This window comes from Anoplopoma fimbria, chromosome 22 (assembly GCF_027596085.1).
Source record: "Anoplopoma fimbria isolate UVic2021 breed Golden Eagle Sablefish chromosome 22, Afim_UVic_2022, whole genome shotgun sequence".
In the NCBI taxonomy this organism is placed as follows: domain Eukaryota; kingdom Metazoa; phylum Chordata; class Actinopteri; order Perciformes; family Anoplopomatidae; genus Anoplopoma; species Anoplopoma fimbria.
Window position 1 is genome coordinate 12,518,118 of NC_072470.1, and position 10,000 is coordinate 12,528,117.

Below are 10,000 nucleotides of genomic sequence, written 5' to 3' on the forward strand. Positions count from 1 at the left end.
AAAAGTCTCCAAAGGTAGAATTATGTAGAGTCATCATCATATTAGTTCATCACTGAGACGTGCGGCGTTACAGAACTGTTATTAATGATCTGACGCAATGCATTGTGGGATTGTTTCGATTGTTAAATGAATGAATTCCTTGCTATGATATTGTCTGCTGTAAAAAAAAAAAAAAAGGTTTATTGGTAGTCAACTTGTAGAGAAGGACATTACCTACTGTCCCTCTCCTCCTCTTCTTCTTCTTCTTCTTTTTTTTCTTTTCGTTTGAATATTTTGCTTTTTTTAAGGACAAACATGGCGCGTAGACATTAAATGATTAATAACACAACAAAGTCAACAAGACAAGAAACAACTCAAACTTAAGGTAGAAAAAAAAACAAAAATGACAATAAAGTGACAACAAAAATGACAATAAAATGACAATAAAATGACAATAAAATGACAATAAAAAATAAAAACAAACATAAAATGACAATAAAGTGACAACAAAAATGACAATAAAATGGCAGCATCTGACAATAAAATCCTCTGACCTCTTCTGTTTCTTCTACAATAAAATGACAATAAAATGACAATAAAATGACAATAAAATGACAATGTGACAATAAAATGTGACACAACTAAACAAACATGCATCTGTTCCTCTCCTCTTCTGTGTGTGTGTGTGTGTTTCCTTTCCTCCCTCCTTCCTTCCTCGGGTGACATCGCTAACCATCGTTAACTTCTCCACGTTGATGGTTCACCAGCTAGCTAACTGACTAGCTAACTGACCAGCTAGCTAACTGACTAGCTAACTGACCAGCTAGCTAACTGACATAGAAGTCAATGGTGACGGGTCGGGATGCAGGACGCAAGCTACGTCTGTATCTAGCGATTTTATGAATCAAATTCCCCCCAAAAAAACGTTAACGGACGAACCGCCAATCGGCAGTACTTCAGTCCAACAAACTCATATCTGTGTGACCTCAATTTTCAACCAGAACTTTAACAAATGGCAAGTAGAATGGGGGTAGAGTGAGTGAGAGGGGGGGAGGGAAAGGAGGAGGTGGAGGGGAGAAAAATCATTTGAGTAGCTAAATGAAATTAGCAGCTTTAAAGAGCCGGAGGGCAAAGTGGAGCCGTGTCCCCCGTGGCTACGCTTTACAGGAGGAGGGAATGAATTCAGCTTGACTGGCTCCTCGCCTCTCTCTCTTACTCCCTCACTTCTTTCTTTCTTTACTAATATGTAGGGTGAGGGGGGGGGGGGGGGGAATGAGAGGGGGTATAAAAGCGTCTGTGAAGGTTGAGGGCAGGCTGGGAGCTCTTCTTTGCGGAATGAGTTTTCAGATTTTTCTTGAAAGTGTTTTTTGTTGTCTTTTTTTTTAAATTCCAAACCCTTGACAACAAAAAGTTAAAAAAAAAGAAAAATATAAATATATATATATATTTATTTATATTTTTAAATATTTTATTTTTATTTAAAATATAAATATTATATAAATATATATATATTTATATTTAATTGTTCCTTCTTCTTTTTTTCATTGATTTTCTATTTCTTTCCATTCCCCTTTTTGCTGTTTTTCCCTCTTTGTCTTATCGTTTTTTTACCCCTTTTTGCTCTCTTCCCCCCCCCACCCACCCACCCAACCCACCCAACCCCCTGCACCCGGGATTGAAGCATGAACCCTGGGACGTTCTCCAGCTCGGGCCCCCTGCCCTGGGCCATGTACCTGATGAGGAAGGGCCGGACAGGCAGCGGATTCTTTGGTAAAGCTCCTTCTTCTTCTTGACACCACTTGGTTACCATCATCACCTTCATGTCTGCTCTCCTGGCCCGCTTTCTTTCTCTTGAGATACTTCACATGATCTTTGAAAGCTGGTTGTTTCCAAACACTTCCACTGATGACTTTTAAAGCGGTAGTCTGACCTGTGTAACCACAGTAAGGACCTCTCTGGTCGTTCAGTTCCTTGGATTTCTAAGACCTTGTTTGAGGAAACTCCAGGACTCCTGGATGGGATCTTTGGAGTTTTTTTGGGGTGGGAGTTTTAGGTGTCACAGATTTGCAATTGCACCTTTTTTTTTTAATTGACCTTTCCCTTTAACCTTGTGTTGGTTGCCCCGACCATAAACATAACCGCCTGTTTTAGTTCCTTAAACTGGACCAGATTGTAGTTGCCACGTATAGATTGGACAGGAGGAAGCACTGACAGTGAACTGGAATCTCCACAGAACTGGAAGTTGGAAACGGAAACAAACCAGTTAGGACTGTAAACTAACAGTGTGGTTGAACTTATACTCAAATATTGTCGTTCTTCACAACGACGTTGACTCGATTTTGAGTTTCGAAACAAAGATGCTCGCTCACAATCGGAGATGTTTGTGCTTTTGAAGGGCTGGTAGCTATATTTGCTTGTATATTCTATATATTTCATGCCTTTGGTTATTCCCAAGTACAATATCGTTTGCTAAAAAAAAAATGTATTTGAAAGTATCCATGTACAGTAATACTTTATTAGCACCAATGACTAAGTGACAGTCGAAATGATATAATGATTCATTTGAAAAACCCTTTTTCTTTTGGCATATCTTCAATATGAAGGAATGGTCTTCATACCGCGGCTGATTACATGAAGCGGTGCTCGGTATCAATAACTTTGATAGGCGATTGTGACTGGGTATTGATTATGGATCAGAGGACGCTGACCGGCTCACGTTACGAGTCCGTCAGTGGGAAACGCTGGCTGGCTGGCCGGGTGAAATCCAACTCCTCTTTTCTCTTCTTTTTCTTTTTTTTCCCTTCTTCTCTTTCTGTTTTATTTGTGTCTTTTAAAACGGAAATCTTATTCCACTATTTGTTTTTCATCGTTAAGTCTTAAAGGGACTGTATGGCGGCGCAGTTTCGTTCAAAACGGGTGAATTCATGCATCGCATCTCGTTAAGAAATCATTTTTTACACATTTTTTTAATCGGATATTAAACTTTTGTGGCCAAACGCAGCGTCTCAGGATGAACATGTACGATGACGCGTAACTATGTGAACCTAAACTGTGTTTCTATAGAATCTGTCCGTACACTCGGCATGAGGCCTCACCGATATACGGTTTCATCCCCTCAGTGTTTGAATTATTTATAGCTGTGCTTCTATGAGGAATGAATGTCCAGTGTCAGATTTAATGACGCTAAGTTCGATGAAGCTGCAGGTTGACAGAAGTCCTTCAGCTGCAGGTTTCACACCGTCGGTGTCTCGTAGCATCGGAGAGAGAAAAAAAGGGGAAAACGTCTTATTATCTGTCACAACCGGTGAATTCTCTGCAAAACCATTTTGAGGCGTAGGAGTTCATCCACAGCTGATCTTAAGATAAGAAGTAAAAAGACAAAAAAGAAAGACAAATACTGGAGGAGGGAGTGAAAAATAGATCTTTTCCACGTCCATCTCAGGTCCGGGGCCGGAGTGGAGGCATTTACATTTTTTATCATCCCCCCTTTGGCGACAGAGGCAGACTGGCGTTTGGCTAAAACTCATCCGACAGCGTGTTGATTTTACTCAGACCCCCCCCACCCCCCAAAAAAAAAAAAAAAAACCAGGCCGTATGAAACAGGCAGGAGCACAGGTTGACCAGTTAACCAGTACATGTTTGTTTTTTTTGTTTTTTTAAAAGGTTGATGCTTTAGGAAGTGGGAACCAAAAGCTCTTCTTTATTGTGAACCAAAAAAAAAACTGTATTTTTATAAAAAAAAGACTCATAACTGACCATATTTAATATTTGATGTATTACTACTGAATATTTTTAATACCATTGAATTTAAAGCACTTAGAAAACCTGAATTAATTAAGTCTAAATCTTATTTTATTTTTTTTAATCTACGGTGCATACGTTTTGAGTTAAACTAAATACATTTTAGGAAATTTAAACCAGATATATAATATTTCAGTGCTTTATTTGAATTTCAACTTACTCATAATTATTTCATTTCAATATTTTGGTTGCTTATGAAATTATAAACCATTATGTCCTTTCTCTGCTTCCGTAGCGTTTCGTATCATAAGAGAGATCTAGTGTTATAGTGTTTTTATTATTGGTGATGTTTTCTTATGAATACCCATTATTATTATTATAATTAGTATTTTTTTCAGGATTTCAGAAAAGCAACAAAATACATTTTATCTTTTTTTATCTTCTTCTGATTCACTTTCTCCATTTATCTGTATTATCATATTTAAAAAAAAAAAAACTAGAATGAGCTGAATCCACCTTAGTTATTTTCTATTTGATTTAATTTATCTTTCACAATTAATTAATCCGAACGTAATTTATTGGTTTATTTGATTTTATTTTATTAAGCGTTGTTGTTTTTTTTCATGTGGTTTTAAAATAAATTTAAAAAAAGAAAGAAATTGGAACAAAGAAAAAAGCGTAATGAAAACTAAAGGCAACATTAGAAATAATTAGAAATATTTATTTTTAAATCATCATCATTTAAATCAATGTCAAGCTGAAAAAAATGTTGCTTTTTTTACTACGTAGTTTAGAATATTCAAAATCATAAATATTATAAATATCATCAGTAATGCTGCGATATTGAATTTTGTCAGAATTCAACCACAATATATTTATTTTTATTCAACAAACAACTAAAAAAATTGATTACAATTTCTAATACAGTCATATTAAAATAATGAATCATAAAACAATATAAATACACATAAAAAAATCAATGGGTGAATGGGTGGATGGTGGATGGGTGGATGGGTGAATGGGTGGATGGGTGGATGGGTGGATGGGTGGATGGGTGGATGGGTGAATGGGTGGATGGGTGGATGGGTGGATGGGTGAATGGGTGGATGGGTGGATGGGTGTCATGATCCAGATCACCGACCGCCCCCTACCGGCGGTCTCCGGTACTGACATCCGGGGCTTCAGACACAGCAGGTTGTTGAGGAGCGAACCAGACATATTTATTAATCATTACATTTAAATTATGGGAAGAAAAAAAAAAAAAAAAAAAAAAAAGTGTGTTTTATCTGAAACTCTTTTTTTTTTAAATTTTTATTTATTTTTATTTCCTTGTTGGGTGTTGTTTCTCCCTCTGAGTCCTCAGAGAGGAGGAAGTATATAAGTATATCACACAGCGCTCCGCTAAGCCCCGCCCCCTGCTGGGGACGGACACGACGCTGATTGGTCAGCCCGGAGGACCGCCGGAGAAAAGCACAGAGCCGTCAGCCGGGATGTCCATTCATCCTGCGGGGAGGGACAGAGACACAGAGAACCAGAGAACCAGAGAACCAGAGAACCAGAGAACCAGAGAACCAGAGAACCAGAGAACCAGAGAACCAGAGAACCAGAGAACCAGAGAACCAGAGAACCAGAGAACCAGAGAACCAGAGAACCAGAGAACCAGAGAACCAGAGAACCAGAGAACCAGAGAACCCAGAGAAGAGAACCAGAGAACCAGAGAACCAGAGAACCAGAGAACCAGAGAACCAGAGAACCAGAGAACCAGAGAACCAGAGAACCAGAGAACCAGGAGAGAACTCTAGCTTTAACTCCTCTAAAGTGAGACAGTATGACCAGAACAGAGGTTAAAGTTAGACTAGTCTAGTTTCTGTGCCAAACTGAAGACCTCCTCAGCATCCTCCACGGGTCTGAGACCTCCACCCTCCTCTGGACCTCCTCTGGACCTCCTCTGGACCTCCTCTGGACCTCGGTGGTCCTGTTCTTCTGGACGTCGGGTCCTTTCTTTGGGTTTTAATCCTGCGCGTCTGGAAGGATTTACGCACAGACGCGACTCCGCTTTTACGCACAAGAAGAAGAAGAAGAAGAGGAAGAAGTGGTGGAGAGACACTGAGCCACTCTCTCTCTCTCTCTCTCTCTCTCTCTCTCTCTCTCTCTCTCAGAGGAGAGCAGCCTGTCTGCGGACGCACTGTGGCGCACAAATGGTGTTTCTGTGGGACGCCAAGTACGGTACGGCTCCTTTATCCATAATATATCATAATACATATAATATATACACACATATAATAATCACCAATAACTCCTCTGCTCTCTGAGTGTTGCTTATGAAAGTCTCTAAAATATGTTCTGTAATAGAACAAGTTAAATATCAGGTGAACTAGGAAAGCTACAACGTTTAAAAATGATGAATTATTGCATTATTGGTGCTCTTATGGTGTTTTTGAACGTATGGGAAAGGTTTTAATGGGTAAAACTATATATATATATATATATATATATATATATATGTATATATATATATCATATTTCTACATTTATCTTTAAATATCCACCTAATCTGCTGAAGCTGTCCTTGTTCTGTTCTTTTTTTCTGTCTTTTCTTTAAATTCAAACGACAGATAAATAATAAAAAGAGTTCCATTTGTAGTGAGTGAAACGACATTTTCATTCATTTAACACGATGAACATTTTAATAACATGACATTTTCTTTACTGCCTCGCTTAAAACCAAAAAAAAACACTTATTTATACTTAGTTATTATTTTAAAAAAAGTCACAGTTTCACCAGAATTCTTTTAACACTAAGAGATCAAACAAAGTCTCTTTTTTTTTCCTTTTTTCCTTATTCAAAAGAGCCCATTTGTGACTGGATGCAGCCCTTAAAACAGGATTATTTACTGTGAAGTGAATTCTCAATGTGACTCCGTGTTATAAACCCGGCAGCCTGGTGGAAGAGTTTCAATCAAACACTGTGAGATAAACTCCACACCGCCAGCATGTGGCTCCAATTGTGGGTTGGCCGACTGACAAACCAGACAGAACCCACAGACAGACAGACAGACAGACAGACAGACAGACAGACAGACAGACAGACAGACAGACAGACAGACAGACAGACAGACAGACAGACTTTATCCATTTCTTTCTTTATTCTTGATTTGAAAAAGAATAAAGAAACCCACCTAAAGAAGGGAGCGCTTTATTGTCGTGACTTCTCGCTCTCTTACTCGTCTTTACATCTCATTTCATACGTGCTCTGTCTTCGGCTTGTAGTTTTCTTTTTCATCACTTTAAACATTGGCGTAGCTCCTGTGATTCTTTCAGCTGAGTCCTTTGTTCTATTAAATGTTCCCAAATGGACGTCTTTAAATGTCTTGTGTGGCCCCAGGAGACCCAAAGATATTTAATCAACTATTACGGACTTTATCTCCGTTTGGAACCAGAACAGAATCTCTCTGTGGCTTCGCTGACAGAAAGGTGAACTTTAACTGTGACTGACCTGGTGTTGTCCTCCCTCAGACCCAGCCCCGGGCCGGCGCTACACCCCTCCCTCCACCGCCCTGGCCTCGGGTGGCAAGATGGCCGAGGCCCTGCCTCTGGGCACCCAGGAGGCCGGAGGGGCGGCTCTGGTGGGCAAACTGCGCGTGGCCGAGCGCGGCGGGATGGTGGAGGTACGGGCGGCGTTACGTTTGCTTGAGTTTAACCGCCCCGGCGTGAGTGCGCAGGTCACTAAAACGCTCACGTCTCCGCAGGTGATCTCGGATCATCCGGGCGAGCTGGTGAAGACGGACAGTCCCAACTTCCTGTGCTCGGTGCTGCCCACTCACTGGAGGTGCAACAAGACGCTGCCCATCGCTTTTAAGGTGCGTATGTGTGACTGTACATCTCGTAATCATAGTTATAAGCACTCAATGACACGTTATAAAGCCTTTTTTATTATGACTCATGAGGTCAATTATCACAATACTGCTATGGTCGCTTATTTTACAAGATTTGATTGTATTTTTTTGGACTTTGTAACCACATTATAACGCATTATAACGGTAATTATAAGTCATTATATTCGTGATTGTAATGCATTATGAAGAATTATGAATTATACATCATAATGCATTGTGCTACCTCAGCTTATAAGTCATTATGCAATGCTTTTTTTTTTTACGTGTTGTGATTATTGTCATAAAGCAGTATATGCAGGTATAAAAAACAATATAAATAACACATGTGTAGTACTTAGGACTTTATATCCTATAATATCATTATGTATTTTATCATTCAACTCTAAAAAAAACTCTACAAAATAGAACTATTTCTTCTGATACGTTGAATATATTTTATGATAATACTTTTAATACTTTTACAGCAATAAGTGTGTCAATATGTTTTTAATAAGGCACATCAAATGTTGCTGAGTTGTAGAATAGAACGAGAAGGATTCAATTTTTATTTTTATTCATATTTATTTTTTAATGTAACCTTTATTTAATCTGTGAGGGAGTCATTTTTTTTTATTATTTTAATGTCATTTAATTAGTAATTTACTCATCTTTCTTTCACTTAACAAGTAAAGAAAACGCTGTCCAATAAAAACCACGTATCTCCAAATAATGAGGCTCTGTGACGAGGCATTTTTTTTCAATAATTCTTTTGATCATCACAGTCGGAAAACAATTTCTCGTACGCCAAAATCTCTCGACTGCTAATTACGTTATTACAGTTCCTATAATGCAGAACTCTTCCGTTCATTAAATGTAAAATCGACAGCGTTTCTCTGCAAGAAAACAGATTAATTCGATTTATCCATCTTCGGTGTTTTCACAGTATGATGTCTTGATGTTCTTCATGCGTTCCATCGTGCATCTGTGTGTGTGTGTGTGTGTGTGTGTGTGTGTGTGTGTGTGTGTGTGTGTGTGTGTGTGTGTGTGTGTGTGTGTGTGTGTCGACGGCTTTCCTGCACTTTGAGACAAAATGCATTTGTGGAAAAAGCAGCTTTTAGCCGCAGAACACACAACTGATTGATTTATTGAGCTTTATGCATTAGCGTTCGCACGTCTGTGTGTGTGTGTGTGTGTGTGTGTGTGTGTGTGTGTGTGTGTGTGTGTGTGTGTGTGTGTGTGTGTGTGTGTGTGTGTGTGTGAGTTCGGTGCATTATGCCTCATTATGAGTGTCATGAGCGGATGTCACTGCCTTTTACTGATAATGGATGACTGTTATGATGCACACACACACACTCACATACACACACATGGAGACAGACACAATTACACGTTTCATGAAAACTGAAATATGCGCAGGTGCAAATGGACTTGATACATAAACCAGAATAAGCAGTGAAATATTGTTTAATCTAAAAAATCTGAATAAAAAACCTCATACGTTGCTTTAAAAGTGAGTTTAAAATCTTGAAAATCAATTCTAAAGCCAACAGGGAGCCGATGAAGAGAGGTTTATTTTGAAAATACACTATTGATATGGGGATAATGAGATGTTGGGCCCCTACAGGAGCCCCACCCTCTTCTACAGGAGCCACAGAATCAGTCAGACAAAGAAAAACACATAACAAAACTGAAAGTAAGACATATATAAAAAACTAAAACTTAAGTTTACTGAAAAACTGAAACTAAAACTAGCAAACGCACTCTGAGACTAAACTAAAACCAGTCAAAACTAAAGTAACTATTTACAACCTCGGTATGCACAGGCATCTGTTTAAAGAACACACACACACACACACACACACACACACACACACACACACACACACACACACACACACACACACACACACACACACACAAGTCCACACACACTGAGAGCTCCATAATTGTTTCCTATGTCTTGTTTATTCTGCTGGGCTGGTTTCATGCTCCATTGCTGCCAGTCTCTCTCTTGTCTGCTTGTGACTGAGAGAATGTGTGTGTGTGTGTGTGTGTGTGTGTGTGTGTGTGTGTGTGTGTGTGTGTGTGTGTGTGTGTGTGTGTGTGTGTGTGTGTGTGTGTGTGTGTGTGTGTGTGTGTGTCGTCCTTCTTCCCCTCCGATGTAACCCAAACTGTGGTCACTCGCTCGGAGAGCTCAGGGTTAAAAGAAAGAAAGCGGCCATTTGCACACTGATGGTTTGGTGAGATTAGCGTTGATATGGAAATCAGTTATATGGCTGTATATGTATGTATGTATATATGTGTGTGTGTGTGTGTGTGTGTGTGTGTGTGTGTAGTATGTCTGTACGCTGAGGGTTAGGGGAAAACGATTGAGCTCATTTGCATCGTTTGCATGAAATGCGAGA

At 39.2% G+C, this 10,000-nt stretch overlaps 1 protein-coding gene across 4 annotated transcripts in view; it reads left to right on the forward strand.

Moving 5' to 3' along the window:
- Positions 1-10,000, forward strand: part of runx1 (RUNX family transcription factor 1) — a 47,353-nt gene that overhangs the window by 23,872 nt on the left and 13,481 nt on the right. For 2 of the 4 annotated variants that reach the window (XM_054623533.1, XM_054623534.1), the window contains exons 2-4: positions 1,661-1,749; positions 7,237-7,388; positions 7,470-7,580. In XM_054623533.1, coding sequence (XP_054479508.1) covers positions 1,662-1,749; positions 7,237-7,388; positions 7,470-7,580 — 351 coding nt within the window. In that variant the 5' untranslated portion in view covers position 1,661. Of the gene's footprint in view, positions 1-1,660; positions 1,750-5,474; positions 5,947-7,236; positions 7,389-7,469; positions 7,581-10,000 lie in introns of those variants that run through there. The other 2 variants (XM_054623537.1, XM_054623535.1) reach the window with 2 other exon arrangements.